At 42.5% G+C, this 17954-nt stretch overlaps 1 protein-coding gene across 1 annotated transcript in view; it reads right to left on the bottom strand.

Annotated features, from left to right (window-relative positions):
- Positions 1-17954, bottom strand: part of cfap74 (cilia and flagella associated protein 74) — a 128225-nt gene that overhangs the window by 93293 nt on the left and 16978 nt on the right. The window contains exons 7-13 of the mRNA XM_058784035.1: positions 10709-10882; positions 9111-9221; positions 8889-8991; positions 4204-4361; positions 3916-4087; positions 2662-2862; positions 1078-1236 (exon numbers count right to left, since the gene is read on the bottom strand). Of these exons, the coding sequence (XP_058640018.1) occupies positions 1078-1236; positions 2662-2862; positions 3916-4087; positions 4204-4361; positions 8889-8991; positions 9111-9221; positions 10709-10882 (1078 nt within the window). The remainder of the gene's footprint in view (positions 1-1077; positions 1237-2661; positions 2863-3915; positions 4088-4203; positions 4362-8888; positions 8992-9110; positions 9222-10708; positions 10883-17954) is intronic.

Here is a 17954-nt window from a genome sequence, read left to right as displayed (position 1 = left end):
CTACTACTAATCACTATTACCATACTGCCCTTGCTCCACTCCTGTGTACAGTGCAGTGCTTAATTTGTAAATTGTGAGGTCCTGGGAAAAAGCGGGTGACAGATCCAGCACATGATTAGAGGAGGGAGACGTAATGGAGCATTCGCGCAATCACATTGGTGGACCAGCTAAAGTGATTAACAGCGTGCATCAGTTATATTTAATCAGATCCTGAATTTCAGAGGGGATTGTGTGTTTATCGCATAGTTTTACTCATTCTCGCTTTCAAGTTTATAATGAGGAAATACCTGCAAACATTTATTCAATGTAGCATGTAGGTTAGATGACTAAATAAATCCACAAAAACTATCATATTAAATCAGTCATGTGTAAACACAAGCATCTGCACAAGATCCGATTGTTTAGCATTCTGAGCCACTTCCAAATGTGTTTTAAATCAGATATATTTCCAATCTGGACATCTGACCTATGTCTAAACACTTAAATCTGATTTCCAGTGGAATTCCAAGCTATCACAAGTTGAGGGAGACACATTTGCCAACAAAGATATCTTTTCTTAATGGCAAATTATGAAGAAATTATTTTGCCTTATGCACTAGCACAAAATGCAACTTCTTTTATCGAGGTGGTCTGCAATAAAGTCAAAGAGCCACTTGACGTGAATTATATAAATAATTTTATATACAGCTGTTCAAAACCTGAGGGTCAACCATGTCGCAGAAAACGGTCACCAATGGAATCATTAAGTTTGGGAGGGGAATCATGTAAATTAAGATATCGGATACAAGTCATGTCTTAAGTGTAAATGACAATTTGGGCATAACAAAAATGGGATAAGTAAAAAAATAAATAACGCAGTGTAAACGCAGCCTTAGTAAGCTGATGCTGTGTATAAAGAACCCTATAGACTAAAACATCATGGAAACTTTGCATGGAAATTCTTTGCCGCCCTTGTGGCAATGCATACTGTATGTTATTGTCTTATCAATGAAGTATATGTGCAATATTTTAACAGACAGCATGACTTAAGAAGTTTTGAACACAGCTATTATGATGGAAAAAGTCTGCATTCAGTACCTTAAACAGAATAACCTCTGGTTTGCTGATGAATGGTGGTCCTTTTGATTCTCTACTCTTTACATTCTTTTTTGTCAATTTTGAAACCAAACTTTGGTTCATGTCCGTCTTTATAGTGGTATAAGATGTTTCAAGTTGAAAATTTTCATCTGATGTTGCCTAGGGGGACAGATATGAAAAAAAAAAAAAAAAAGTAATTGTAATTGATATTTATTTTATCAAAATATAATTAAAGCAGCATTGAGGGGAGGGTAAAATTAAAATGAGAGATTACTATGCATAGCCAGCCAACCTACATTACTATTACTACTACTACTACTACTACTACTAATCACTATTACCATACTGCCCTTGCTCCACTCCTGTGTACAGTGCAGTGCTTAATTTGTAAATTGTGAGGTCCTGGGAAAAAAAGCGGGGTGACAGATCCAGCACATGATTAGAGGAGGGAGACGTAATGGAGCATTCGCGCAATCACATTGGTGGACCAGCTAAAGTGATTAACAGCGTGCATCAGTTATATTTAATCAGATCCTGAATTTCAGAGGGGGATTGTGTGTTTATCGCATAGTTTTACTCATTCTCGCTTTCAAGTTTATAATGAGGAAATACCTGCAAACATTTATTCAATGTAGCATGTAGGTTAGATGACTAAATAAATCCACAAAAACTATCATATTAAATCAGTCATTTGAAAACGACAGGAGCGATTCTTCTCTCTTTCACTCTCTCAAAGTGGCTTCACATCGGTGCATCTCGTCTGCACTACAAGCAAGCTGCTTCACACTGATCCAAGACTTTTGCTCGCATTTCAGGGCTGTGTTTCACAAAAGCATCGTAAGCCTAAGTTGATCGTAGATCCATTGGTGTCAATGGGTCTACGATGTACTTAGGCTTACGATGCTTTTGGGAAACGCAGCCCAGGGCAGTTGATAGAACTTCCACTTGCCTAATCGGGTCATTGTTGCATCATCACAAATACACACAAAATGACATCAACATGGCCGTCCTGGGGAATATCCTAGCAGAGTCGGTTTTGTCTTAAGTTAATGTAAACAGTCGAGAAAGAAAACGCATGTGTATCAGTATTGGATCCAGCAGCCTAGTTAGGAGCCGTTCACATGTCGCGTCTTTTGTGCGGTCAAGTTCGTTATTTCAAATTTAGATGTGCAGCAAGCGCGCTCATAATAGACGAAATATATGCATGCTATTGGTCAGCACAAACAAACTTTCATTGGCACATGAGGAGGGGGATCCGCCAAAACGAGGTGCCGGATCGGATTTCAGAGGTGCCGCATCTGGCTTGTTCCCGGCAAAAATTAAGCCCTGACCTGCTATTTTAACATGAAGAATGTAGTCTGCAGAAAATCACAGTTGTAATCTCAGAGCAAAGACAGTATAAATTTGAGACATGCCAATGGTAGTGAGAATCTAGTAGCAGGATTGAAGAGCTTTGTTTGTAACAGAACCAAAGCTCACTGCGTTTCCAACAAGCACTGCAGTTTTTTCATATCTTATAAGTGATGTTGACTTCTGATGAAACTTAATGAAATCAGTGTCAGTGTATTTCATTTAAATTGTTACCGTATTATCTTTGTGTTTGTTTTCCCAAAGGCCGGTGAACTCAGGCTGGGCCAGGCTCATCTCACCTTCATCTTCATCCTCCATTTCTACACGCTCTCCCCACTTCAGTTCTGCAGAATCTAAAGAGGAACTGACATCACTGTCACCAATACTGTGGGACCTGACACAAGATGCTCTGGAACTTGACATTACATTCCTTTCCTGAATTAAGCACAAAAAAAGAAATTGTTAGCAAACCAGTATGTTCAACACTCGATCTCACAGCAGTTGAAAACTACAAACCACTCTCTTTTCTGCCTTTTCTGTCAAAAGCTATTGAAAGAGTTGTATTCAATCAGCTCTCTGCTTTTCTCTCCCAGAACAGACCTTTTGTTTGTTCTGGCTGGTCCATTGTTTCATTGCTTTCAGGTGTATCTTGTAATAAATACGTGTATTTATAGCCTGCATATTTCATTTGTTTCTGGTCTAGCCTTGTTTTATGTAACATGTTGCTACGCATTCAAGTCAAATAAAGTTTAAGTCATGTTTATATTTGTCCGTTTGATTAAAGAAACTGCACTTGGGTTCTCACTTTAACTCATCACAGTGGACATTTGTTACAGAAAGCTAGACCAGCTAAAATAAACTCAGCCGCCATGCCAGAGCCTCGTCACGTTATGGCCACCATGCCAGAGGTTTTTTTGCATAGCGCAAATCCGTGAATGAATGTGCCGAAATTAAGTAAACTTCAATGGATTTCCTCTGCTCAGGGAGTAGGGAGCAAAGAACACTGTGCAGGGACCATGTAAATCGGAACACAGTTCATGCATGGATCTCTGTTCTAACGAGCTGGTTATCTGAATCAGATGTGTTAAATGAGAGAGACATAAAAATCATATTTCACATGTTACAAGAACAGCCATCTTCGACCTTAGAAACAATGCCAACCACAGAACATTGTGTTTCTGATGCAGATTCATGCATTCATGACCTCAAAGTTGTACTGCATCCTCCATCAAAAGCTACAATTTGTTCAAAACACAACAAGTTCTTACCAGGTAAAGCAAATGATCAGAAGGATGGGCCCCAAATGAGTTTGGTTCCTTTCCCTCCAAAACCTCACCACTGACTGACTGACTGATTGAATGATTGATTGATTATTAATTGACTCTCTGCCATTTCTTGATTTAATGCTAGATTCCCGGTTCATTCTTTCATTCATTATTCTAATGATAAACATTTATGGTGAGCGTCACGCTAAGCAATCACTGGTACCTCTCTCCTTGTAAGTGCAGATGGAGGCAGCAAGTTCTGCAAAAGTTTCTCATCATGTTTTTTCTCATGGCTCAGTGCAGGAGATTTTCTACACCCTTCCTTAATGTTCTGTTCCAAGAGCAATTTAGCCACAATCTCCATGTGCCCCACCCTCTGTGTATCTTCAAATTCCCTTCAATGCAAAAAAAAAGATAAAAGATATGAAAAGAGAGAGAGAGAAATGTAAGAGTATGATTTTTCTTTTTTTAAGTGTTTTGGGTTACACATATATTTATTGGAAATTCTCACGCAATTTTCTTGTTGAAGCACTCCTGCAGTCTTTGTCGGTGAATGAGTTCGGTGCTGTTCAATCCTTTGGCCTCCAGCGACTCTTTTAAGTTTTGCTCTCGCTCTCTCTGTTTCTGTTCATAGGCTTTCTGTCGTTGTTTTCTAGCACACAGAGTTTCCTAAGAGAAGATACATTATACTTATACTGACACATACATCATTGGTGGCCCACCAATAAAGCAAAGTTCTTTGGGTTACGTGTCCAGTGCTGTTGTGGATACACATATCACTGACACATTTGCCCTGTGCGAGACATTATTAATCATCATCAATATTCTTTTGTCTCTCATCTGTACATATTTACACTTACCTGAATCAGGTTGCTCCATCAACATTTTTCACTACAGTGATGTTTACATCTTAAACTCCTTGCATCAAATTCTTTCTTACTAAAGGGATAGTTCATCCAAAAGAGAACACAAATACACTGCAGCTAAATTCAGTTGTTAATTCAACTGCGGTTGTCAATTGATCTATCGGTAAGCCCCTCCCCTCGAATGCAGATGAGCCAATGGCAGTTGAGTATCAGAATTCGGACATCGTTAGGTTTCAGCGCCATAGAGAAACACTAGAAGATCTGAAAGCTTTTATCGGTTTGATGTTGTTTATGCTACAAAAATGATGTGCCTGTAGTACTTGAAACACTGATTCCAGTAAGGTTCTGGCTGTAGTGGCCGGGCCGAGGGAGCAGGCCACGGCCACGATGACTACCTGCCATGGCCTCCCCCGTCCCCGTCCCCGTCCTCGTCCTGTCTTCCTGTCCATGTCTGTCCTGAGGGGCCTCCAGAGTGCCCACGCCCCAGTCCTCTGTCAGTCCTCTGTCGTTTGTGTAATGTGTTCCCGCCTCTTGTTTCCATATTTGGTCATGTTCCTGTCCTTGTTCAGTGTGATTATTAGTTAAGTCTTGTCCAGCTGTGTTTTAGTAATTATCTTTGATTATCCTGTGTATTTATAGTCCTGTCTGTTCAGTTAGTGTTTGTCTGGTCTACTCGTTATTCCCCGGTGTTCCTGTCTGTGTCAGCCTTGCCTTGTCTTGCCCTGCCTTGTTTGGATTCATTAAAGACTGTTATTTGAGTTATCCTCGTCTCCTCGTTCCTCCCTGCTGTGTGCACCGTGACAATGATAAAGTGGAATTGTTACTCAAAGTAACTAATGATTACAAGGCGGCCATGGCCTTGCAAATGTTGATTGGGAGTCATGTCAAAACAAATACTCGACAGATTTAGGGAGAAGTATCCACCATCGGAGAAAGCCATAGCAATGGGAACTAATCATCCGCACAAAAAGGGGGAGATCAACAAAGATATGTAGATCTTATCGTTGCATGATGGCTATCGGGACAAGACCGCGGGAACCAAATGAGTCCTTTACAAAATCTGACTTTGCTGCAGTTGGAACTGAACTGCTGGTTCGTCTGGTCAGAGGAGAACTGGCCCCCCGACTGAGCCTGGTTTCTCCCAAGGTTTTTTTCTGCATTCTGTCACCAATGGAGTTTTGGTTCCTAGCCACTGTCGCCTCTGGCTTGCTTAGTTGGGGACACTTTTTTTCCAGCGATATCGTCTACATGACAGCACAGATACTAATTAAAATGAACTGAGCTGGACGATGACATCACTGAATTCAATAATGAAATGCCTTTAACTGAAAATTGAGTGTTTAATCTTGTCATTTTACATTATTGACACTATTTTCCTATTCTGATATTGGAAAGTTGCTTTGACACAATTGCCGCTTTTCCACTATCGGGCCGAACGGTTCTCTTTGCTTAACCGTTCCGTTCCGTGCCAATCCGGGCCAGTCAGCACGGATACGGTTTCGTTTTCCACTGCAGGGCTGATAACGGATCTCTTTGGAATGCAATTCAAATGCATCAGTCGTTGCCGTGGTAACACAAGTGTTTACATATGATATGAGGTGTAAATAACCACCGCGTTATGGAGGATGATCAGAAATTTCTTTAGATTTTATTACTAATTTGTGTTTACATTGCTCAAAATAGCACGCTTAGCAAGCTACGGAGAAACTAGCAGCCAGGCAACAGACAAGTGACAGATCCTGAGTGGCGACTTCACGCACATGCATTCTACCAGCATGGCTCAGCACGGTTGTCTAACCGTGCCAAGAATTCCGAGAACGGTTTGTAATCGTGGCGTGCCGTACCAGGCTCACGTGGAAAAACAACTGGAACCGTACCTGACCGTTCTTAGAACCGTTCAGCCCGACAGTGGAAAAGCGGCTAATCTGTATTGTTAAAAGCGCTATATAAATAAAGGTGACTTGACATGACTATGATGTTTTGACTTTAAAAAAGTTGAAATGCTGGCTAACGTCAGTGAATTTTAACATAAAACGTTTTCTTAAGCAGTCACACCTGCGTAATCACCACCATTAACCATAAATCACCAACATTAGCCATAGATTTAATGTAGCAATGCTAACTGTAACAGTGATATTGTGGCAAAAAATAATCTATGTTTTTCTTATACTATTCATCTCAGGATTTGTACACACAAATCCTTGCTTCACACTTTTTCCAGAATGAAATTACCACTATAACTACTAGATGTCAGCAGAGGAGCTCTTATTGACTTATTTAAGCCATTTCCACTCACTAATACGTATATAGAAAATCAGTCTAATGAAAAACAAATACTTTCATGTAAATTTTGTCTGAATTACACAAAAAGCAAGTAAAGAGCAGTCTTTTTACAATCACTGAGCTATCAGTTCAGTGTGATACTTTAGAAGAACAATGGTACATTTAATAAAAGTAGAATATTACAATTTTCCCTATAAAAATGACGTTTTTGTATGTTACTATTGTTAATAAAAGTTACATTTATCTGCATCTTAATTCAAGCTCAGTGCTTTACTGTCAAATTTCCAATATATATTTGGGGGAACTAATTTAGCGCCTACTTCAGAGTAGGGTCTAAAACAGTTCTATAGGAACTACCAGTGATATAAGTGTACGCTGATTGGCCAAACGCAATACGAAACACCGGCTACCCTGCATTTTTAAAAAGCCATGTAAAAATATTTACTCCACTAACATGGAAAACAGCGATAATGACATTTACCTGTTGTCTTCAGCATTGTGTTCTTTTCTCAGCCTTGATGATAACACTACAAGTTGTCGTAGGACATTTAGTCAGATTTTCATGCTCTTTCACAAAACCCGTGACACAAAACAAAAACAGCTCTGAACACAGCGTCCTCCATCGGCTGTTGATGTTTGTAAATGCCACAAATAAAGATGTCACTGTCCGCTTCAGAGTTCCTGCTGCCAGTGCGAATGCAACCAGGAAAAGGCCCAAGGGAGAAATTGGTTCTCTAGGAACCACCCTGCTGGCTAGTTCCTAGAACTACTTCATAGAACCATGCAGTGCAAAAGCGCCTATTGTCAGACCTTACGCTGGTGCCATGGATCCTGGGGCCCTGAACTACTACTTTAATGCAGACACAGGTCCCAAACTGGTTGTATAGGGACCAGATGGCACACTTAAGCTCACCCACACAAGATTGATTTCCATGCAATGTTTAACATTTGAGTCAGGCAAGACAGCCCTAATACATCCAGGGAATTTAGTATCTCAGGGTGAATCTCATCCATCTCTGATGCCTTGCCACTTTGGAGCTTTTTAACTACCTCAGTGACTCCCTGAGTCTTCTAACTCTGACTCTTTTTGTGAAGTCATGTCCTCTGTGTTCTGTCCACCTCCAGACTATATCAGCAAGTTTCTATTCCAACTTATAAAAGTCCTTACAGTACCTGATTTTTTGCTTTCACAACCACTGTGGCTTCAGGCCCTCTAGCCTGCCTATATCTGTCAGCTGAATTGGAAGATCCATGGGTTAACCAGTCCCAAAACTCCACCTTCTTCTTTTTGACAGCCTCTCTCACCAACATATTCTTGGGTTGCTGCCCCAAAAGGCACCAACAACCTTCCAGCCACAGCTTGAAGCAGTCTTTTTTCCGCAGTGGAGGCTTTAAACAGGTTCCACTCAGACTCCATGTCTCTAGCCTCCCTAGGGATGAAGGAATACTTCCTTCAGAGGTGGAAGTTAAAGATCTTCTGAACAGGATCTTCTGCCAAATGTTCCCATTTCCCTCCTACTATTTGTTTCAGTTCATTATGGCCAATCCATGATGAACACAGCTCAGGTTCAAATCAAGTAGGCTGTTCTTCCCAGTCACTCTCCGTCATCACCAATATTGTAGTTAAAGCCACCCAGCAGTGCATACAGTGTCCCCAGGCGAGGTTGAGGGAATTCAAGAGAGCCAAGTACTCTGAACTGTGGTTCGGAGCAAAAATTCAGAGCCACAGCTCTGGCTCCTTTCCCACATTCCATGTACTAAAAGCCAGTTTCTGTCTGCATGGGCCCTCTCTTCCCTTGTTGTTCATTGTGCATCACTTTGGTCTAAGCATCTCCTTGAAGGTGGTGAACCCACAAGGAGGTTAGTAAACCCCATGCTGTTAGTTCAGGTTGAGCCTGACTTGGCCCCATGGAGCACCATGATTAAGGCATTACACTACACATATTACAATTTAATAATAGTGTAATTCTACAGTTTCTGCTTCCACCGACATGTCACAACTCCCAACTTAACAAACAACACATACAGTACAACTGATTAATTGTACCTGATTTGCAGCAAAACTGGCTTTAAGTGTCATTACTGCTGTCTGCCTCTTCTTTATTAGCTCCTTCCTCCTCTCTTCTGCCTCAGCCTCTTTCCGTTTCATCCTACAACACAAAAGCTCTAAGAATAAGTTATATATTTCATTCTTTTAAATATACCATAATCAATTTTAGACTGGCAACTAATATGAAAGCAGAATAATAAAAAGTTGTAATACAACTACCTCTGTAATGTCTGGTTGAGGTAGACAGCCGCTTTGCGATGGCTAGCAACAGCCTGTTGCTGTTGTTTCCTTTGAACATCCACCTCCTCTTGTAAAGCCTTGTTGTTTTCTCTGTCACATGGAAGATCACACAAACAACATTGTTGTTTGAAAAATTAACAAAACATTAAGAAGTTTTCAATGATGGTATTTGCCCACATACAACTCGCCTCTGTGATGCCAGGTTCTGTAGATGTACTGTTGGGTTACTAAAAAAGAGAGGCCATTCTCCTTGTTGGCAGTAGGTTAAAGACAATTTACTTTGTGTAAACTTACAATAAGTAATCTGCCAAAATAATTTTGAGTCAGAAGAGTCAAATAATAAATATTTATATATTTTTTTTACTTAAAGGGGTCATCGGATGCAAAATGCAAATGTTCTTTTGGCAAAGAAAAATAACAAATAGCTTCCTATAAAAAATAGTTTCCTTCCTAACTGTTTTAAGGCACTTTGGCGTCTACTGTAAATGTAAATGTAAATGTGTTCACATAACATAGCCTCCTTTGAAAATCTATGCAATTTGTTTGCCTGTTTTACTGTACTTTCCATCAGGTAAAAATTCAAGAAGTATAAAAGTGACATGACTTAAGCTGGCCGCACACTAGACGATTTTCAAATCTTAACCGATTTTAAAACCATGAGAGACCACAGACATGAAGACAGTTCAACCGATTTTTAGCCTTATAATCCTCTGAACGCACACACTAGACTAGACAATTCAACCAGACCACGAGACCACACACTTGATGATTGTAGGAACGATTTCAGTGACACGTGATCTCACGGAGACTCGCGAGATCAAACGTGACTAGAGAAGAAAAACAAATAGAGGACAATCAATGCTGTCAGCTGGCTTTGCTCGCGTGTGTTCTGTTTCACAGTGAAAAACAAAGTATACAAAAGAATATGGGTGATGTTCTCTGCTTTCATGGCATGTTTGTGGCTGCCAGTTTCAGCTATAGAAGCACGCAACATCCGGTAGGTGACGTTTGCTTGCTCTCATTGGCTATTGCGGGGATCATGTCAGAGGCAGCCCGATCAAGAGTCTTAAATATCAAACATGTTTGATATTTACGATTTGAGTTTGGTGACACTCCGTCTCGATCGGGAGCAGATAAATAATCATAACGACACCACACAATAGAGGATTTTTGGACAAACAAAAGAAAAACGCTTACGACAAGCCGCGAATCGGCCTCCCCCCCACCCCGATCGTTCAGGGGTGCAAATCGGCTTAAAATCCTCTAGTGTGCGGCCAGCCTTAGACCAGTGGTTTTCAAACCTGTCCTGGAGGCACCCCTGCCCTGCACATTTTGTATGTCTTCCTCATTAGACACCCAAATCAGGTCTTGCCTACTAATGATTTGAATCAGGTGTGTTAGATAAGGGAGACATGCAAAATGTGCAGGGCAGGGGTGCCTCCAGGACAGGTTTGAAAACCACTGATTTAGACAGTTAAATGGCTCAGGCTAGGTTATTTGTCTTTGTTTAAAGAAAACTGCTGTGTATGTGATGAAAGATTTGTGTAATTGTGTATCACATTTCATTTTAACTTTACATTTTGTCACGTTGTGCTTTATGTTTACGTTCTTTGATAACATTCTTCTCTCGTTGGAGCCTGAGCTTTTGTTTCTTCTTGTCCTGAGACTGGATGTTCTTCTCCTCCAGATCAAGCTCCTGACGCAGAGACGAGAAGCGACCCAGTTCTACTTCCACCTGACACAGCTCCAGCCTGAAAAAAAGGGCCAATTACAACCTTCATTCCCAACAACAGTATATATTGAAGGCTTTTTATTAAGTAACTATAATTTGTATATTAAATCATGCGGTGTAAAAAAGGAGTTTGATAATCATTGTATAATTGCATAACTGCAACAAAACTTTAAAAAAAATATATGACATCATACGAAGATCTCACTAACATATAATCATCCAATTGACCTATCGGCAAGCCCCTCCCCTCGAACGCAGACTAGCCAATGGCAGTCGAGTATCAGTTGCACGGGGAGCGGAACTCGGACATCTTTAGGTTTCAGCACCATGAAACATTGGAAGATCCGAAGCGCACATCGGTTTTATGGGGTTTATGCTTAAAAACTGGAAAAACGATGTGCCTGTGGTACTTGTAACACTGATTCCAGGTATCCTGAGAGGATGGGCAATATAATTTATTTTATTACATTTCCTGAATCCAAACAAAACAGAGCAAAATGTCCCCAAGTATTTAACCCAATACAACTGAAGACAAAAACGTTCATTTTCTGGTTGTCATACACTCATTAAGTTACAATTTTCATCTGCTCAGGCAGAACGTTAATGTTATATTGTGCTTTAGCAAGGTATCTCTGGCTAAAACTAGCTAACGTTAAAGTTAGTGAGTCCATACTAATCTACAAACCTAAATAGTGGACTGTTCTCGCTTCTTGTACAGTGTAGGTCAAAAACACAAATGAAGGTCTACATTTCAGTGCCTCTCCATATTAAACTGGTTAAATGTACATTAATTTAATCGTACCCTGCGATACATGAACAGTGTTGATCCTGCATGTTGTCATCCGCGATCGTGATGACCGACCGTAATATGAGACTTCTCCAGCTTTCATTGTGATCTTTTTAAATATTTTATAAATCCCTCCATGGAATATATAATTCCCATTTGGTGGCCTTCTGTGTCCAAAATTGTGCAAAAACATTGTGGGACAAGGTTTTCACACTGCAGCTGTCATTGAAAGACAGTGAGCAACTCCGTTTGTTTGTCCGAGGGAGCAACAGTAACTATGTAAAGGGGCTTACCGATAGGTCAATTAAATCTGTGCTTTGGGTGGTTCTTTGTCTACACGTCGTGCATTAAAATAATTTAATGCACAGCTAGCCATGCATTGTCCCATTTATACCATGGTCATTTGCCAGCACTGACAAGTTAAAGCAGTTGATGTTTGCAGCGCAATATTTGACTGGAAGGGTAAAAATGCCAGTTATTTTTGTCAGTTACGGCTCATTAGATCCAGCATTCTGCCCGCTTCAAAACAGACACAGAGATGAAGTAGTACTGTAAGATCACATTTATTTGAATGAATTTTAGCATTTATTTGAATGAATTACTGAGAGAGAGAGAGAGAAAGAGAGAGATGAAAGTTGTGTGTGTGAATTACCTGCGTCTGTGCGTCTTTCTCTACAAACAATGAAGATGTGAGTTTAGTTACTTCAAAAACAGTGATTTTAACAAGTCTCTGTGCTCCTGAATGTTTCTGTGTGCGCACATTGCGATTTCCAATCTCTGTGTGCGTGTGTGTTTGTGTGCGCCAATTAAATGTAGAACAATGATTAAACTGACTTGGAACTACCTCTGCATTAAACAGTTTTAATGCATACCTGCCAGTCAATTAGAATCGAGTATTCAGACAGAACAGGTATAATATGAACTACCATATTGGAAGAAGCGTATAATAATGAAGTACTAACTAAATTGAAGAACTGTACTGAAGTGTATCTGGCTTTCTCCTCCTTGTCCATGAGATTCTGCTGTGCCAGGTCGACATTTTGCATATCAGAAGACAGTTCATCTGTGATTAATCTATGTTTTGGTTTTATTCGGTCATGCAGTGTGCAAAAAGCCTTTGGAGCAAAGTAGTTGTACCTTGGTTCACGCGACTACAGTGTCATGGTTACAACAGGTTGTGTCCCCGTGGTGTATGTTGGGCTCCTCACATTGATTCAAACTGTACATTCTTCCATTCCGCTGTGTTCTGATTTTTATACCGGTGTGTTTTAAACAATAGTTTTTCTTCCTCATGTTCTAATACCTTCTGAGCACAGGAATTGTGCCTTAGTTCTCACTAGAGGTTGTTACGGGCTGTCAAGCATAAAGAGCGCAAGATGAAGGAGTAGAGTCCAAGATCTTTCAATAAACCAACAGGGAGAAAACAAGAATATAGAGTAGACGGTATAAAGTAGATGGTTGGAGGAGCCAGGAGAAGACCCAGACCACAGCCAGGACGGCAGCCCATGGTGGAGTCACTGGAGGGAGGAGCCAAGGTGGAGTAGGGGCTGACGACACCAGGGAGCCGACTGGTGGAGAAGGAGCCGGTTGAGGAAGAACCCAGGATGGATGGAGAACTAAAGAGCCAAGGAGACACTGAGGATCTGGAGGCTCCAAGGTGGAGCTGACAGCTCGGGCGACTGAGGCGGGGATCCAGAAGAGCAACAGAGCAATGGAGCTGGAACAGAGGACCAAGGTGGAGCCAGACGGAAGGAGGAGCCCGATGGAGCCAGAGGGATGAAGGGATGAAGCGAAGCGGGAGGAGAGGAATCCCGTAGCGATGGAGGGTCAACGACTAACCAAGGCAGAGCCAGAGGGACAAGGGAGCCTGGTGGAGCCAGTGGGATGATGGGCCACGGTGGAGACGAGGGAGCTAGGAGCCAAGGCAGAGACAATCGGTCGAAGGACCGAGGTGGAATCCAGACCTCGGAGGATGGAGGCAAAGACTGGGGATCCTCACGCCTAGGTGGAGCTGGAGACTGGAAGGCCTGAGGTGGATCAGAGCACCCGGATGGTGCTGACTGAGGGTGGGCTCAGGGATTGAGAGGAACCAGCAGAGACAGGGCTGAGGAACTGGCTGGCTTCAGGAGTGGAGGCGGCAAAGTGAGGCTGGGAGGGAACTCAGGTGAACAGGAGCTGGGTGGAACCAGCGGAGACACAGGAGATTTAGGAAACACTGGAAGTTCAGGGGAAATGGAAACAACCTTTCCAAACCAGTCAATAAAATCCTACTCAAAAAAGTTCCTAATAATAGTTCCCAGAGACCAGTTGCAGATCAACCTCAGTGGCTGGAGTCCCTATCAGCTCGATTGATATCGACGAGGACTCCCACGACAACACTCCTTGTTGCTGGCTCATGCACCTGGTCAAGACGTTTTGTCAAGCTTGGGCTACGGGGCAAGCTCTGTTGCATCCGTTAGCGCTGGCTCGTTGATCACAGCGGTCTTCCGTCTGCAGTGGGCTCTGGAGTACTATCCACGTCGTGGAGTGATGGCTGGCTGGGCTCTGGGTCGGGAGTGGGGCTGGTGAAGTCCTCTTTGGCGGGGCAGACGGTGAATGATGATCTGCTCTTCACCAACACTAACTCCACCTATGCGGCAAAAATCTTCCTTGGGACCGTCTGCTGGCAGGCGTGCCTAAGACCACTCGCTCAGGCTAGAATAGTAAAAAACAAAGCGAGTGGTCAGGGAAGTCACTCCAGATCTAAAAAGTCCCTGGTATGGTCCTCCAGCAAACGGTCCATCTGCTCCAGGCATAGGAGCTGAATGGCTGGTAAATCCATGCGGGAAAGGAGAGAGGGGAAAAAAAAACGAAAGAAAGAAATATTATAAAAAAATTATACTCTAATTTTACTCGTTTTGATTGTCTGCTATTCTGTTACAAGCTATCAAGCATAAAGAGTGCACAATAAAGGAGTAGAGTCCAAGTAACATCTTTTAATAAACCAACAGGGGAAAAAAGAATATCCGTAATCCAAAACAATAGCAGATGCTGAACTGAGGAAGACACAGGGTTTAAATACATGGGAAAGGTAATCAGGAAGAACTGAAACAGGTGTGGATCTAATTAATCAAAAACCATGGCAACAAACTAGGCAGAAAAACTAAATCATAACAGAACATAAACATGACAGGGGTGGGCGATTTTATTTTGTGATCGATTCTGAAGAATTCCACAATCTACTTTTTAAGTGAATTGTAGGGATTGTGATCTTTTATGTTCTTGTAATAATGTTAAAACTACTACAATGACTGCCTACTAGATGGCTGTGCTGACTGTCCAAATTATCACACGTCTCTACCATGTGTCTTTCATGCATGATGACAACGTGAGCTAGCAGTAGGGCTGTGCAATGGAATTTACTTTAAATTTCACATTTGGCTTTCAACTATTATGAAAATGTGATAATCAAAATATGCAATTCCTTTTCTTTAAAGCTTTCGCACCTGCTTAAAACCCTAAACTTAACATCCAAATCAGATGTAACCATGTAACATGAATGCTGTCAAATGCAGTCTACTGCAGAGCATGCTTTATTCTAAAAAGAGTGATTAAAAGTGCATTAATGCTGCCTTCAGGTGCTATCGAATTAGCATAAATACGAGTTTCCTAATCGGAAATTGGACGTGAACGGCCTCTCAAGTCGTATTTACTACTGGAAAATTCTGAAATAATTTTGATACCCGAGTTTCCGACTTGGGCGGGTCATAAACTTTAAACATGGTGGAGGGGACAACCATTGCTGCTGTCAATGCTGTTCTCACAACAACTACATCCCTTTGTCTTGTCGCTAAAGTAGTGTATTTATAGGCTAGATATGAACGATCATTCGAAGCATACTGTATGTTTTATAAGCAGTGAAATAAGCATGTATTTGGCCGAAATTCCAGAATTGTCAGCAAACTGCATGTATAGCGCGGTGAATGTTTATATGGTTGTCCACCAATGGGATGCTACATTTTATTCTTTCCGACATTAAAGCACTTGAATATGACAAGCTGGTAATCACGATTTCATAAGTGGGAAATAGGAAGTTTCTGATAGCACGTGAAGGCAGCATAAAGCTGTGAAAGAGAACTTGCACTGTTCCCCTGGCACTTTCTGTGAGCATGCTCTGAGACAGAGATGAACACTGACAAGGAAAGCATACTTTGGTCTTCAGAAGCGTCAAAATGCTAATTTATAGATTATATAATTTATACTCCTGTAATAAAAACGTATTGTGTTTTTGTCATAAATTACTCACCCTCATGTCTTTACAAACCCATGATACATTCATTCATCTTCAGAACACAAATTAAAATACTTTAGATGAAATCTGAGAGCTCTCTGGCCCTCCATAGACAGCAAGGGTACTACCACGGTCAAGCTAATCAATCAGCACATTTACATGCAGGTTCTTAAGCCGATTACTCACGTGGTCATGTAAACGCGGTAACCCTTTATCTTTTATCGGAGTAAGGTCATAAACGGCGTAAGCATAAACCGGTTGACACAGGTAGTTTTTTGCCTCTTACCCCGATTTTGAGCGGCATGTAAACGCAACCCGCTTTCTGTCGGATTATTGAAGTGCGCATGTGTGATACGTGACAGGAAGGCATCGTTAGTGCAGATTTAAGCGCATCTAGACAGATCAAACATTTTGCAGTAAAGAAAGATGGAAATATATCACAAAAGCAGACTCTTTCATGACTCAGAAAATGATAAAAGTGTTCTCATCTCATGCAGCAGAAGTAGAAGTGTTTCATTCAAACGCTGCATTTATAACTGCATGAGAGGATAATATACAGGGGTGCACATAAGTGGTCCGCACTCCGCAGGTCCGCATGCGCGACCAAAATTAAAAATGCGCTGTGTAAATAAGTTCTGACAGCGCATTTGCGTACCGACATGGATGACAGCTGTTAATGCACAATTACCATTTTAGATCGACAAACTGTAATGTATAAGTTCCCTATCAAGGGGAGTACTGGAAAATACTGAAGCCTTATTGTATCACACCGGTAAATCTTACCGGCCAATGACGCTCCGATCGATGAGGAGCTGGTGAAGATCCTGTCTGAGGCTGTACAGGACCTGGGTCTGGATTGGTCGCCCCCTGAGCAACCAGCTAAGAACAGGTTGGACATGCGGCAAGAGGCAGTTGCAGCACACCTTTGTCCGTCCGCACGTGGGTGGAAATCTGCGCCATCGCTTCCATCGAAGCCGTGCCGTACCACAAGCCACATCGCGGATAAGGCTTACATGGCAGCCGGCCAAGCAGCGTCTGCGATCCACACTATGGCCGTTCTCCAGGCTTTCCAAGCCAAAATGCTGCAGACGTTGGATGAAGAGGGGCCGGACTCTGCCGCCTTCAAAAAGCTGCGTTCGGCCACTGACTTGGCGCTCAGAGCCAAGAAAAAGACGGCCCAAGGAATTGGCCATTGTATGGGCAATCTCGTCACGCTTCAGCGGCATCTTTGGCTGACGTTGACCGATATGAGGGAGTCGGAGAAAGCTCAGCTGTTGGACGCGCCCATATCCCCGCTTGGCCTGTTTGGTGATGCTGTGGGCTCGTTTTCTGAGAAGCCATTTCTTGCAGAAGAGAGATCAGTCCACGGCACCTCCGCCACGTTCCAGGTCCTCTTCTTTACAGCGTCCAAAAAGGCGGGAACAACCGCCGCCTACTCCTTCCCATACTAGGGCGAGGGTGGACCCGGAGCCGGCCGTGAGACCAAAAGCGAGGCAGTTCCGGTATCCGAAGAAGATGGGACCCCATCCCTCTAGTGCTGGACCAGATCCACAGCAGCGTTCCTGACGGGATTGGTCCGAGGGGGAAGCGGCCGTCCGGAGAGATGGACGACGGGCCGCTTCGCAAGAGAGTTCGTCTTGCTGTTTTTCACCTGCCTGTCCCCTTGCATGTTGCAGGCGACAGGGGGAAATGTTTGTTGTCAATAAAGTTTGCACAAAAAAAGCACAAAACAAACACTGTTCAGCAAAAGAGCTCTTTTTCCCCTCAGAATTTTGCCCAATCACGCGTTATGAGCAGAGTCCCGTTTCTGAGCGGCGCTCTGCAGGGCGCAAGCCCCACGCGCTCTCTCAGTCTAAGCACGAGTGTTCCCCCGGCTCATACTGGCGGTCCAACCAGTACGGAAGACGTATACGATGCCCCTCGGGTGGTGGGCAGCTTCCTATCATCAGACAACGAGCCGGTCCAGACGCGTCACGGGGCGCTTCTACCCCTTTCTCACTATTTGGACACGTGGCGCACGCTTCCAGGAGTGTC

This window comes from Onychostoma macrolepis, chromosome 08 (genome assembly GCF_012432095.1).
Source record: "Onychostoma macrolepis isolate SWU-2019 chromosome 08, ASM1243209v1, whole genome shotgun sequence".
In the NCBI taxonomy this organism is placed as follows: domain Eukaryota; kingdom Metazoa; phylum Chordata; class Actinopteri; order Cypriniformes; family Cyprinidae; genus Onychostoma; species Onychostoma macrolepis.
The sequence above is the reverse complement of the archived record's forward strand: the minus strand, read 5'-3'. Positions and strand labels throughout refer to the sequence as shown.